The sequence below is a fragment of the Sander lucioperca genome, chromosome 23, assembly GCF_008315115.2.
Source record: "Sander lucioperca isolate FBNREF2018 chromosome 23, SLUC_FBN_1.2, whole genome shotgun sequence".
In the NCBI taxonomy this organism is placed as follows: domain Eukaryota; kingdom Metazoa; phylum Chordata; class Actinopteri; order Perciformes; family Percidae; genus Sander; species Sander lucioperca.
Window position 1 is genome coordinate 11519977 of NC_050195.1, and position 13663 is coordinate 11533639.

The window sequence follows — 13663 nt, forward strand, 5'->3', positions numbered from 1 at the left end:
ACGATGCAAAACGTGTGCGTTTACGCCAAAAAGCGTTTCTGTGTGGATGGCCCTTAAAGCTCCTGAAAATTATCCTTAAGTAAAGTACTTGAGCAAATGTACTTGTCCTTTGCCCTGTAGTGTTATTCCAGCCTCCATATATTAAAAAAAAACAAAAAAAAAAAAAAAAAAACAACAACATACTGAATCCTTCCTGCAGTCTCTTAAAAATAGTTTAAACTAAAACAAAGACGTGAAAAACCGAAAGACTCAACAAGCGTTAAAATATTCATGATTGTTTTTTTTCCAAAGTTGGCGCTGGTTTCTTGGAAGTTTAAAAGTGTTTCAGACAGTTTCTTAAAGCAGAATTTTTAACACGTAAAAGATGGAAAACAAACACACTTCTTAAAGTGGAGGAACGTAAAACAGACAAGAGGAAAACTACGTTTCGTGCGTATAATATATTGCCCTGGAATATGTAACACTTGTAAAGTACACACGGTGAACTCTGAAGACTCTACTCGTACACCCCAAACATCTCTGGCAGCAGCTGACCGTGGCTCGAGGTACAACGCCAACTGACTGGTCAGATTTACGGCAGAACACACACACACAAAGAATAAATCTACATCTTAAATATATTTCTATATAAAACTATAAATAAATAACACTGACAGGTTTCAGGTCAAAGCTGAGTCCCATTAAGGTGCGGAATGATCTTAACATCGAGGAAGGAGGTGCTGGATGTTATTTCTTAAAAAGTCAGGGTGTCGGTGCAGCTAAAGGGTCTTCGTTTAGTGCTGGGTGGAAGGTCTGTGTGTGTGTGTGTGTGTGTGTGTGTGTGTGTGTGTGTCTAGCTGACGGACTTGAGCCTGGCCCAGGGGTTTGTCCCGCGGACTTCCAGCGGTGAGTCGTTGCTGAAGATGTGGTTGCACAGCTCCTCCAGCGGCGGCTCTGGGTCCGAGGTAGCGTACTGAGCCGCCTCCTCCACCTCCTTACGGATCGCAATGTCAATTTCCTGACGGGACAGAGAGGAGTCGCGGTAAATCAAACAGCGCCACAACATGGTGCTCTATCATAAAGTAGAGTGAGGTGAGGCTTAAAAAAGGTGCAGTAGGTAAGCCTTATAAAACTACCTTTCTGTCATATTTGACAAAACTGACCCTATGTTACAGTAGAACTACATGAAGCAGGTAGTTAAAAAGAAATCTGGCTCCTCTGGCACCACCTACAGCCTGTAGTGTGATTTGCAAAAATCCCCCGCTCCCTGTTCAGATGCACCAATCAGGGCCAGGGGGGGTGTCTAACTGCGTGTCAATCACTGCTCAGGCACACGCATCCATTCTCCCTTGTGGGGGGAGGGGCTTAGGAGACCGTTTGGGGCTTTAGCTCCAAGGGGGGAGGGACTGAGAAGTTGACGTTCAAATTGTTTGGCTAAATCCTGGATCTTCCCAATCCTACCTACAGCACTTTTAAGCCAGAGGTTCATAATTACAACATGTTAAACTACATTTTAAACCTGACGTTTCTTCCTCTCAGATTGTGATTGTTCCTAATGAACTGCTACAGTTACTAGGGGTGTCAGGATTTGGTTTAAACTCATTTTTCTTCAACAAGGATGGCAATGCCACAATAAGAGCCACTAGACTGCTGAAGGGTACTTTACAAAAACAGTTAGAGTTTCTTACGAGGTGAAATTGAATGCACCGTTATGTGCTTATTTTGTTTTGTAGTTAGGATTTGTGGGTCTTTGTTGTTTTGTTGATGGGAGTAAATTGTATATTTAAAAAAAAAAAATGTTGTGCCTTTTAGGCCTTTATTTATAGGACAGATGAAGACATGACAGAGGAGAGAGGAGGGAATGACATGCAGCAAAGGGCCGCAGATCGGAGTTGAACCCGCGGCGTCGAGGAGTGACCCTCGATATATGGGCGCCTGCTCTACCAACTGAGCTGCCCGGGCGCCCGTAAACTGTATATTTTAAAATATTGAGAAATCTGAATAAGCTCTTATAAAGAAAGAGCAGCGGTGAAAGCTCAGTGACTGATGCTGGTGGTGTCTTTAAAACAGAGGTGTGTGTGTGTGTGTGTGTGTGTGTGTGTGTGTGTGTGTGTGTGTGTGTGTGTGTGTGTGTGTTCTCACCTTGAACTCCTCCACAGACGCCATGTTGTTGCTGAGCATGCGCTCTTTCAGCATGGTGATGGGGTCACTCTTACTGCGCACTTCCTGAATCTCCTCCCGGGTGCGGTAGCTACAGGAAGTTGCATCACAGGAAGTTGTATCACACAGTTAGAACAAACTTCCCCGCTGGCTCATTTAACAGGAAGAGATACCAAACACATAACATACACACGTTTTAATATTTGACTGATGATACCTGATGATCTGATATGAGCTGACAGCAATTTAATAAATTAATAAAAAAAATAAAAATAAAAAAATAAATAGAAATACTACTTTTTTCTAAAAATATTCTATTTACAGTCTATATATATATCCTTTCTTTAAAAAGAAATAAATGATTTTTCAGTCGTAGCTGTTCAGGGTCTTTTTCTTCTAATTTAGCTTTTCTTTTACAATTTAGTTTAACTTTTTATTGAAGTTTGCAATTTTGTGAGAGTGCAGACAAAAACACGAACAACAAACGTCACGAAACTCTAATAAATAATAAAGGAAGATGAAATGGAACAGGATAAAGTCATTTAGGAGCTACAAAAAGGTTTCTCACCTGACGCCTGGGTCACTCATGCTGTGTCCATGGTAACGGTAAGTCTTCAGCTCCATTACGATGGGACCCTGAAACGCACGACCGGTCATTTCTCACAGCCAGCTGCAAACTTCATACAATCATCTGTCTATTCTCTCAGAATTGGCTCGACATTTTTAAGCTTTTGCGGCGGTACAATAGCTTCACATTATCAGATTGCAAACATTTAAAACTAGTTCAAACATGTTCCAATACCAGTAGCCAACCGAGACACTTTAACACACTCTGTATCGGCCTATAAACAAGCTCAGGTATCGGAATCAGGCAAGAAAAATTGAACATCTCTAGTTAAGTTTGAGTTTTTAGAAAACAAGTTATGGAAAATAAATAAATGCCACATGGAGATTCAGGGTGTGAATCTTCAAGATAAAAAAACCAAAAAAAAAACCAAACATGCATGTGATTAGAGAAGGCTAACGTGAGGCACAGAAGGAGAAGAGGATTCGTGGAAGTTTTGTCCTTAACTACAGAGAAAAATACTTTTTGGTGGTTCCTGCATTTCTGATTTCATCTGCTGACGTCGTTTCTCCTCACACAGAGCAGCTCAGCTCAGCTCACCTTTCCAGATCTGCAGTGTTCTGCAGCAAACTTGAAAGCCTCTCGGACACACAGGACGTCCATCCCATCCACCTACGAGATAAACAGACAACGGCAAACAGGTCAAAACAAGCGGGGACATTATGCCTCACAAGACATGAACAGCCAACAGTTTCAAAACCAGCTGTTTGGACCTTTGTGTATAATTTTTCATTTTATTTTATTAACATCCTAGTGCAGATGCAGCTTGAAAAAACATGGAAGTAATAATTTCAGATGCCTTCCTGTCCAGTGAAAACCATGCATCCAAACGTGATGATCTTATAGAATATGATGCATTGCTGTAGATTAAACTACCCAATAATATTTAAAAAGGAGTTAAAATGAGCACAACCTTAAACATCTACAGCAGGGAAATGCGACATACACATGAATATTAATCCAGAACCATCAGATATGATAGGAAAACTCAGACGGGGAACATTTGTGTGCAGTATCATACATGAGCGTCAGACAGCTGTATGGATGCTCACACCTGCAACTGCCAGGGCGGACTGTTAGCCTCGTCCTGTTCTAGTCTAGGTCCATACAGGCCAGCTGCAGCGTACGGTCCAACGGACACACTGCAGCTACCGCCCAAGACCCCGATGCTGAACCCTGCTGCAGCTTTATGTCTGATTGATTTTATTTGACCCTGTCGTTATAAGATACAGCTTTGCACCATACATAAAAAAGAAAAAACTGCAGAGCAAGTGGCAGCAGATCAAGCATCAATCACATCCATACATACATTAAATACATCAAGACAATACAGTAATAAAAAATAAAAAAAACTTTTTTCAGTGCCTGCTTAAAACCTCCTAAACAAGGCTTGTTGCTACATACAAAAAGGACTCCTTACCTAAATTACTCTTAAGTCTAGGAGGTACAAAAGTCAGTAGAGCTGCCCCTGGTGGAGTAGCTGTGAACATCTCTCACTCTGTTAAAATAATTGATTAAATATTTGGGGACAGCCCCATGCACAGGTGAATCTGAGAGGGTCTCTGCTGTGTTTTTGTCTCACTCTGATTCCTGGTATGAAGTCTCCTCTCTTGTAGTAGTCGGTGCTGGCTGACGCTCTCTCCACCGACGTCCCCATACCGTACTGGTTGTTCTCGCAGGTGAAGATGCACGGCAGCTTCCACAGGGCGGCCATGTTGAACGACTCAAACAGCTGGCCCTGATTGGATCAGAGAGAACAGACAGGGGTTGGGTTGAGCAAAGGTATCCATATTCATTTACTCTGGGATTTTAAAAAGAGCTCTGTGAGATATTTACCTGATTGGCTGCCCCGTCTCCGTAGAGTGCGACACACACCTGATTGTTGCCTTGGTACTGGCAGGCCAGGGCGATGCCGGCTCCTAAAGGAACCTGGACAGTTCACAGCATTATCCAAATGTCTCATAAACAACCTTTTTTTTTGCCGTCTTTCGTTCAGCCTCTGTCGAAGTCTGCTTGCACAGAGAGTTTAAATTTGAGGCACAATACTGTATGTTTAAACCTTGCGACCGATCACTGAAGGCTTGTATCATGTGGACAGTTTTGTTGTCGTTACTTAGAATTCCTCCTGGGGGAGACAGAAACTACGCACTAGAGCTTTAACTACATTATAAAACCTGCAGTTTATTTCTCTCAGATTTCATTGAAATAGTTCACTTTGGTAGAAAATATTAAGGGTCAGCTGGTTAAGAGAGCTTAGTTCTCCATTAGAAAAAAACCGCTGTTTTCTTGAAATGTGAAAATTCCTGTGCAGCGCCATCCAAATGTCTTGTAAACATCCTTTTGTTTCTCGTTGGCCTCCGTAGAAGTCCGTTTACTTTAATTTTTTCTCCGCTCTCCTTAACGACATTCGATAGAAGACCTTTTCTGGGACCACAGAGAGCTTTAGGAGGCGAGTACTACGTACAATTTATATTGTTTTTGGGTGAACTATTCCTTTACAATCTGGGTTTATCATCGTGCCTTAAAATCTAGAGACCACCTTCTTGACGGTAGATAATAAATCACAACTAAACATGTTAAAATTCGTTGTTTTGGTGCAGAATGTTTCCTGTGCTGTGCCTTTACCTGCGCTCCCACGATGCCGTTGCCTCCGTAGAAATGTGGAGCGTACATGTGCATCGAGCCTCCCTTTCCTTTGGCCACACCTCCTCTACGACCTGAGGAGGAATGAGGAGGAGTGACGGCTCTGCAGGCGTGTCAAAAAGGTATGATTCCTCCACTCTGATTTTAAAACGTCCCTCTCACCTGTGAGCTCGGCCAGGATCTCTTTGACGGCGATACCGCGGGTGTACGTGTACCCGTGGGCGCGGTAGGCGGTGATCAGGTGATCCGAGGGGTTGATGGCCGCCTCGATGCCCACGGCACATGCTTCCTGCAGGAGAAGACGAACAGGTAGAAGAACTGGGGTTTAACTCACAAAACAATCATTTGATGTAAGGAGTGTTTAAAGTGCTCATATTGTGCTTTTTGGCTTTTTCCCTTTCCATTATTGTGTTATATATATTTTTTGTTCATGTTATAGGTTTACAAAGTGAAAAAGCCCAAAGTCCCCCCCAAAGGGACTTACCATCTCCAACAGAAAACACTGTTCACAAACTGCTCCAAACAGCTCTATTGTAGTCCAGCCTTTACTTCAGAGACAAACGTGGTCACTTTGGAACACACGTTATAATGCTCGCCTAGCTGCTAGCATGGCACGCCCTCATACTCTGCTTCTGACTGGCTAGTAGTCCTTACCCAGCTACTGTCAGGGCACGCCCTCATACTCTGCTTCTGACTGGCTAGTAGTCCTTACCTAGCTACTGTCAGGGCACGCCCTCATACTCTGCTTCTGACTGGCTAGTAGTCCTTACCTAGCTACTGTCAGGGCACGCCCTCATACTCTGCTTCTGACTGGCTAGTAGTCCTTACCTAGGTACTGGCATGTGCGACTCCCAACAAACATGGAACAGCAGTGAGATGTCTCACTCTGTAGCTAAAACAGAGAGCTCAACACACAGGGTGAAAAGAGGAGCTGCAGCAATGAGCAGTACAACAAAAATATGTTTTTTGAAAATTAAACCATGTAAACCTATTCTGATACAACCTCTAAATACAATTATGAACCTGAAAATGAGCATAATATGAGCACTTTAACTCCGATGTTGGCTCCAGGGATTAACAGCCTGTAAGAGTGGTGGGGTGGTTTCCCGGTGAAATCACGGAAGAAGGGTTCGATAATAGGGGTAATCCGCTTCAGTAAAACCGGGTGACTAAGAAAGAGACTTTTTACTCGTTGCCCAGGGCTGGCACGCTACGAGACACTCTGGACGGACTCAGCCCATCCCCTAATCTGGACCCTTCTGTGTGGTCTCACCTGTCCATCATACAGGTGACAGAAGCCTCTGATGATCTTCTGTTTGTAGAGCTGATCAGCTTTGAGCTCCATGCGCCTCACGGTCTGCATGATGCGGTAATACCGCAGCCCCTGCTCCCGAGTCAGCTCCGCCTTCAGCGGGGGACCCTCCTCCAGACGGTGCACGTCGCATTTCTACAGGGAGAGAACAGCCAGGAGAAAGAAAATGTTATTTAATAGTTTAAAAAATGGCTACTGACCTGTTTGTTTTGGGAGGGCATTTTTAGGCCTTTATTTCCACACAACAGCTGAAGACATGAAAGGGGAGAGAGAGGGGGAATGACATGCAGCAAAGGGCTGCAGCTCTGAGTCAAACCCGCGGCCACTGCGCTGAGGCGTAAACCTCTATGTATGCGCGCCTGCTCTACCAACTGAGCTATCCCGGCCACGTCTCCCAAAATTAAAATGGTGATTACTCAACAGCTGAGTTTGTAGCATTAAAAAGTTTCTGTGCAGTCAGAAAAACAAAAAAAAAAAAAAATCTTTGTTTTCGACCAACCTTGATGTCAAAGGTCGCCTGAGATGTGAAGTCAGCGAAGGAGCGGGAAACCACAGCTCTGGTACCCTGGAGACCAAAAACAAACATCAAACTTTATGTGTCATTAAGACACACACAAACGTCTTAGCCACAAAGGAACACACACAACACACAACACATGCGTCTTCCACACAGACAGGGCTGCCCTCCTCTTCACAGCAGGTGGTGGTGGAGGAAGGTAAGTGGGGCTAAGAGGTGTTGGTGATCAGGTTTGGGGGGCATTTGGGGGTTCACCCCGGACTGGATTACAACAGCGGTCTGTGATGTAGGGAAGTCAGTAACAGGGTGGGAGAATAACACCAGCCGAGTCTTTCAAAAAGCCTTAGTTCAGCTCAGTTTTGGAATAGTCAAAAGTTGTGGATGGTACCAATAGAACCGGTCCACTTCCCTCCGTTTTCTCCGTTACCCCTCTGTTGAGGTACAGAGCTCAGCACACTGATCCAAAACTAAAAAAGGCGGAGCTAGAAACACGTTGGTCAGCGATTGGTGCAGACCGACGTTGTCTGCATCGGCGGTGAAGAGGAAATCCAGCGAGAGCCGGATGGAGCTCAGAGGAATAAAAAAAAAAAAAAAAAAAGGTTTATCAGCTCGTTTCTCAGCACACGGCTGTCCACGGCTCTAACCATCCGATAACAACCCTGCCTATAAAACTGATCTAGGGTTTAGTACGTGTCCGTACGGGTTAGCTACAGTTCTAAAAGCGTTTGATGGAAATGTGGCTAAACATTAAGTGGGTGGTTCTGGGAAAAGTCCTCTTTGTTGCAGCCATTTCAGTGTCAGCATGTCACTGCTGTACAACAAATTCCTAAAACAGAAATTGCAGGTATCTGAGGAAAAACAAACTAAACAAATTTACTTTTAGCAGATCCAGAGTGGCTCTGGGCAGATCCAATAGTTTTAAACTTCAACAGAGTACCAGCCTTCAAGGAAGTTAACACTTGTCAATGTAGAGAGGCCAGACTCTCTGGACCAATGAAATGGACCAGAGTCTGGTAGGACCAGGCTAGTGGACCAGAGTCTGGTAGGACCAGGCTAATGGACCAGAGTCTGGTAGGACCAGGCTAGTGTACCAGAGTCTGGTAGGACCAGGCTAGTGGACCAGAGTCTGGTAGGACCAGGCTAGTGGACCAGAGTCTGGTAGGACCAGGCTAGTGGACCAGAGTCTGGTAGGACTGCTTTATAATTTTTTATATTTTTGGGGTTTTGGGTCAAACAAAATAAACATCAGAAAATGTTAGCTCGGACTCAGGAAATCTGATTTCTGACATATTTAGACTAAACAATGTAGAAGCTATTAATCCAGAAAAAAATAAGACATTCATGGATAGAAATGAGTAATTGTTAGTTGCAGATTTAGTTTTACAGTGAATGCATGAAATGATACATGCAGGTGACTTAAAGACAAACACACAAATGTGATTTTCTGTTTTAAAAAGATGAGATTTTCCACATTTTACATCTTCAGTTTGTGATTTCATACTATTCCCAGAAACAAAACCAAAAGACATAAAAGACCCAGAAGCGAGAGATTGACGGTGCAGTGACATTCGCTGTTATTGAAAGCGGCCACAGTGGCTTGTAAACACACACGGTAAAGTCCCCCACCCGTTAGTGATCAGACACACATTAAGGATGCTACTCATGTTCTTACTGGTGTGTCTAGCTGGTCGGCCTGGGCGCTAACTAACTGCGCAGCAGGTGCTCTAGTACTGACTGGTGGTGGTTTAGGTGGTTGCCGCTGGGTCTGGGCCTGTGTCTGTGCCAAGGCGGGCACCGCCGGCGGCGAGGTTACATTGACGTACTCTGACAGGTCAATCAGCAACTGGGGGAACACAGGAGCCAACCAATCAGACCAGAGCACAGCCAGAGGAGCTCTACAGAGTCTACAGGTGAGAACAGCAGCGGCTAAATGGAGAATGGACACACACACACACACACACACAGGATGACTTCTACAGGCTAAAACAAGCAGAACACACATGGAGTCTGGCACCAGCCCAACAGTGGCTACACTTCGCAGTTATTTCTTTAAATTGGCACAAGGTATCTGTGCTGTAAACATCTGGTTGTTTTACACAATTTGCCCGATTTTGATCCAGGTAATTTTATCCAGGAACAGTACACGCGAGAGAGAGAGAGAGAGAGAGAGAGAGAGAGAGAGAGAGAGAGAGAGAGACATTTTTATCCACATTATCCAATCCTACTTTTAACTGGTCTGACAAAAAAATAAATATAAAGTAGCTGATCAATATGTTAATTGTTAGGTCATGTGTACCATTTTAATCAGAGTGTGTTATGAGGACACCTGGAGAAGTTGTGATTGTTGATCTTAATAAATACACATTTTATTTATGTAGCAAAAATGACAAATATCAAATGATGAAATTGTTATGGGCTTATTCTTAACACAAGAGTGTAATATCCCTAAAGGCAGACAGACTTTTCAGGAGATTTCTTTAAAATTTATCTTTTTAGAGATATAAATGATATGAATTCTTGTTCATTTTGACACTATTGTCTGGACAAAGTGAATGTTAGTTTCCTGCCATGACTAGAACAGTAAATGCTGTGCCAATAATGTAATATGTATGCATGCATGTATGTATGTATGTATGTATGTATGTATGTATGTATGTATGTATGTATGTCGTGCTATCACAGATTATACTATTAATAACATAATGGGGTGAAGAAAAGAAAAAACACAAGAGTGATGTTTGAAATGGACATTTTCAATTAAATCCAAATAATTAAAAAAGGAAAATTAAACTAAAACAGTTAAAAGTCTTGATTGGTAGCATTTTAAGTAAGAGGAACGATAATGTAAGAGCTATTGGCTTTCATTTTCCTGGTTTAGAAGCACTTTAGAGGCGCTCCTTAAGGCGCCGAGGGCACCAACCTGATTATCGGCCGTCAGACAGTCTGGCGAGGTCGGTGACTCGAGTCTGTTCGGTGTGTTCCGTGCCGTCGTCAGTCGGAGGGGCCGTCGGCTTTAATTTGCGCCGTTTTGACATGTAGAATCGGCCAGTGGGCAGTCGGACTCAATGACCAATCTGATTGGTGGAGTGCTAGCCCTGGACTAGCGAATCAGTGCACTTATGTTAAAACACTTACCGGAAATGACGAGCGAGATGAGCGCGACGAACGCCTCTCAAAATCTGACGTAAATCTTTCAAACTGACCTTTGTTGATCAAATGAAGATAGATTCAGCAACTGCACGGCCTATTTCTCGCTTAAAATGTTTTCAGAAACACGTTTCGGTGAACTATTTTCTTAAAATACGAGATCGTGTTTCGAACGAGCCGCCATTATGGTCGGCTTTGCAATTCGGGGGAGAAGCCAGACCCACGTGGGGCGACAATACAGATTAGCACCGCCTGCTGTTATGGAGACGTATTACGTCTCACGCAGAACGTACGCTCCAGACTTTTTGGACCGACGGGAGCCGAATGATCAGTCCGACTGCCTTTTCTGCCGACGGTCGGCCGTCGGGTTGGTGTGTCAGAGCCTTTAGGAAAGTTCAGAGGGAAGCGTAGGACCGGACCTACAGACAAACATCAGCAGGGCAACAAGCTGCTTACCTCGGACACTGTTTGGGCTCCCTAGGGTTCAGGCGAGGGGAGAAGGGGGGAGAGGAGGGAGAAAAGCAAGAAATGAATAGGGATCGTTGTGCATGTGTGTGTGAGAGTGAAGGAAGAGGGAGTGGAAGCCGGAGAGCGAAAGCAAAGAGTTCTGCTTTTCCAACACAAAGCTGTAAAACAACAGAGTTCCTACAGTCACATGTTTGTTTTTAGTCTCAAAGTTTGTTAAAAACTAAATAACAGAAGTATCCTCCTTCAAAGTATATATGCGTACTGGTTTTATCCAATTAGAGCTGATGTTTCCCAAATTAATTCCAACGACTGTAAGATCTCTGCTGCTACTGAAACACAACAGACACAACATGCTGTTGCCAAGGTGATGGCTCAATCACAGTGATTATGGATGCACTGATGAATTTTAACTGAACCCAATATCGTCTAATTCAATTGATATTCACTGTTGTACAAGTTTTTGTGCAAATGCATTATAGGTTTTTACTGACATGACACTGTTAATTGCTTTTCAATTCAATTTAATCATTTTATATCACGTAATTTGCTGTATTGTACAGTCCTTGCAGAAAAATGCGGAGTTTTTTGTGATTGTTGCGGGCAAAGATCCTTGATTATGCGGCATGTTTTGTTAAAAAATGTGATGGAATATGTGGGATATTTATGCAATTTTATGTGATGAAATTGCGGGAACTTGCAAAAACTGCGGTTTCATCATGGCTTCATCGCGGGGTTTGCAGCTTTTCAATGATGTTCACGTCGCGTAATTACGTCACTTCATAACGTTCCCACGGCAACAGGGGAAAATGGCTGCTCTTGTGTGAAGTAAACGCAACATTTTTCATATATATATATATATATATATATATATATATATATATATATATATATATATATATATATATATATATATATATATATATATATATATATATATATATATTTTTATTTATTTATTTAGCGGCGAAAGGGCGGCGTATTTGAAAAAATGCGGCCCCCGCATAAATATGCAGACTTTGGCTGATTATGACCCAAGGACGAAATATTTTGTACAAAAAAGGTTTCAATAAAAAGTCATTAAAACATTTTTTTTTTTTTTTTTTTTTTTTTTTTTACTTACTTCTTTTACTTAAGTGTTCTTAAGCCTTCCTTGGATTGTGGTGACACCCGGAGCGTGGCTGCTGCCACGGCGCTGAAGTTGGCTTCCATTCGCAGCTCCCGATTTGAGCAGTAAAGGGGAAATTTAAGGGGAACTTAAAACTGTCCGATTCAGCAGGGAAACATAATTTACATCGCTGAGTGACTGAGCCTCCGTTTTCTGAACCTCTTACGGTATTGAAAGTGTGTTACTCATTAAGGTAATTTATAAATTATGTCTAAAACACACTTTTAGATTTGTGAAAGCTTTGTCTTTATGAGAAAGCAATAAAAGGGAGATTTCAGTTGCTGTTTTTTTCATATGTAGACCACATTAAACCAGGTCCAGATCCCAAACCACTATACCTAAACTTATCAAATCTGGACTAAATTATCCCAGAGAGGCTAAAGAGTCTTAAAACCTAGTTTCAGATTTGTGAAAGCTATATTCTATTAGTGAAAATGCAATAAAGGGAGATTTTACTGTTTTTTTTTCATATGTAGACCACATTAGACCAGGTCCAGATCCCAAACCACTAACCCTAGACTTGTCAAATCTGGACTAAATTATCCCTGGACCGTGGCTGCTGCCTTGGTCCTGCTCGACGCCCACTGCTACCATTATTAGTAGGGTTGGGCGGTAATACGGTATACCGCGGGGTCTTAAAAATAGCAACGGTATCAGTTTCAATACGTCATTTAAAAAAAATGCAATGCACTTATATAGGAGACAAGGATTAAATATTAAATATAATGTACGTAATTATGTGTGGTTGTCATCACGTGACAGTGTGGAGGAGAAAGTAGTTTTTTGTAAGTTGTCATGTTATTATTGTTTTAGTATTAGTGTTTGGTATTCAGTGTCTGAACGGTGAACGAGCCAACAGTTTGGTGACGCCGTCTGAGCCTTACGTCATCATTTTTAATTAGTCACGGTGATACCGTATACCGCGGTAAAACAGGGAGGAGGTTTGACGGTATCAAAATTTGGATACCGCCCAACCCTAACTATTAGTCGTATTTCTATAATTATTATATTTATGTATTATTTCGTTCTCTCTGCTAAAACTAAGCTAAATTCAGCACTGTGTTCGTTTTAAACCCCGATATTGGTCAGTATTGATCAAATCAGTGCATCCCAATCAGTAAAAGCCTTTCATAGGAAGGTAATCACAGACACACAGACTAATTAAAGATCAATTCTAGAGACAGGAAGTCAAATACAGACACCGAGAGTCTGGAGCTCCTCAGTTCAGCCATGCCCTTGTTTAAATTACCTTTTTAGTCAACACTAAGCAAACACAACTTATATACATTATATATTTGACCACCACATGCAAAATGCAAAGCCAGAGATAGAATAGCTAGCCCATGTGGCTAATATGCTACCTGCTCACAAGGTCAGCCCCAAGGCAACCAAACCCAGGCTAGCTAACTGTTAGCATCGCTCACAAGCGGCCCGCAGCTCGACGTTTACCCCCAAAACACTCACCACATTCCTGCCAGTGATCCTACAGAGTGCGTTAGAGATAATGGTTAACATATTTTTCATGCTACTGAACGACAAGCCGGCTCTGAAGGGATTAAAACGGTGGATGGTAATCGCTGCTGTTAGTGCTAAATCCGTGTTAGTGTCCGTCTGAGAAACGGCCCCGGGTGAACACTGGCTGCACCG

At 42.7% G+C, this 13663-nt stretch overlaps 1 protein-coding gene across 5 annotated transcripts; it reads right to left on the reverse strand.

The window, feature by feature from the left end:
- Positions 1-259: 259 nt before the first annotated feature.
- pdha1b (pyruvate dehydrogenase E1 subunit alpha 1b) lies at positions 260-13663 on the reverse strand. 5 transcript variants are annotated; one of them, XM_031285247.2, is made up of 13 exons: positions 13481-13663; positions 10840-10860; positions 8909-9140; positions 7219-7284; positions 6681-6854; positions 5570-5696; positions 5390-5481; positions 4601-4693; positions 4347-4502; positions 3305-3376; positions 2708-2775; positions 2122-2230; positions 260-997 (listed from the first exon to the last, which is right to left on the reverse strand). In XM_031285247.2, the coding sequence occupies exons 1-13, from the start codon at positions 13483-13485 to the stop codon at positions 833-835; spliced, it is 1380 nt and encodes a 459-aa protein (XP_031141107.1). In that variant the 5' UTR covers positions 13486-13663; the 3' UTR covers positions 260-832. The 5 variants fall into 5 exon arrangements, with proteins under 5 accessions (XP_031141107.1, XP_031141108.1, XP_031141109.1 ...); XM_031285248.2 differs by having other exon boundaries at positions 8909-9079; positions 13481-13662; XM_031285249.2 differs by lacking the exon at positions 10840-10860 and having other exon boundaries at positions 8909-9079; positions 13481-13662.

Bases quoted from the DNA above. Each gene is read 5' to 3' on its own strand.
- pdha1b (XM_031285247.2), bottom strand. The intron at 7,285-8,908 runs GTAAGAACATGA...TTTGGTCTCCAG, and splicing joins CCGACCAGCTAGACACACCA to GGTACCAGAGCTGTGGTTTC. The intron at 998-2,121 runs GTGAGAACACAC...CTGTCCCGTCAG, and splicing joins CGTCTGTGGAGGAGTTCAAG to GAAATTGACATTGCGATCCG.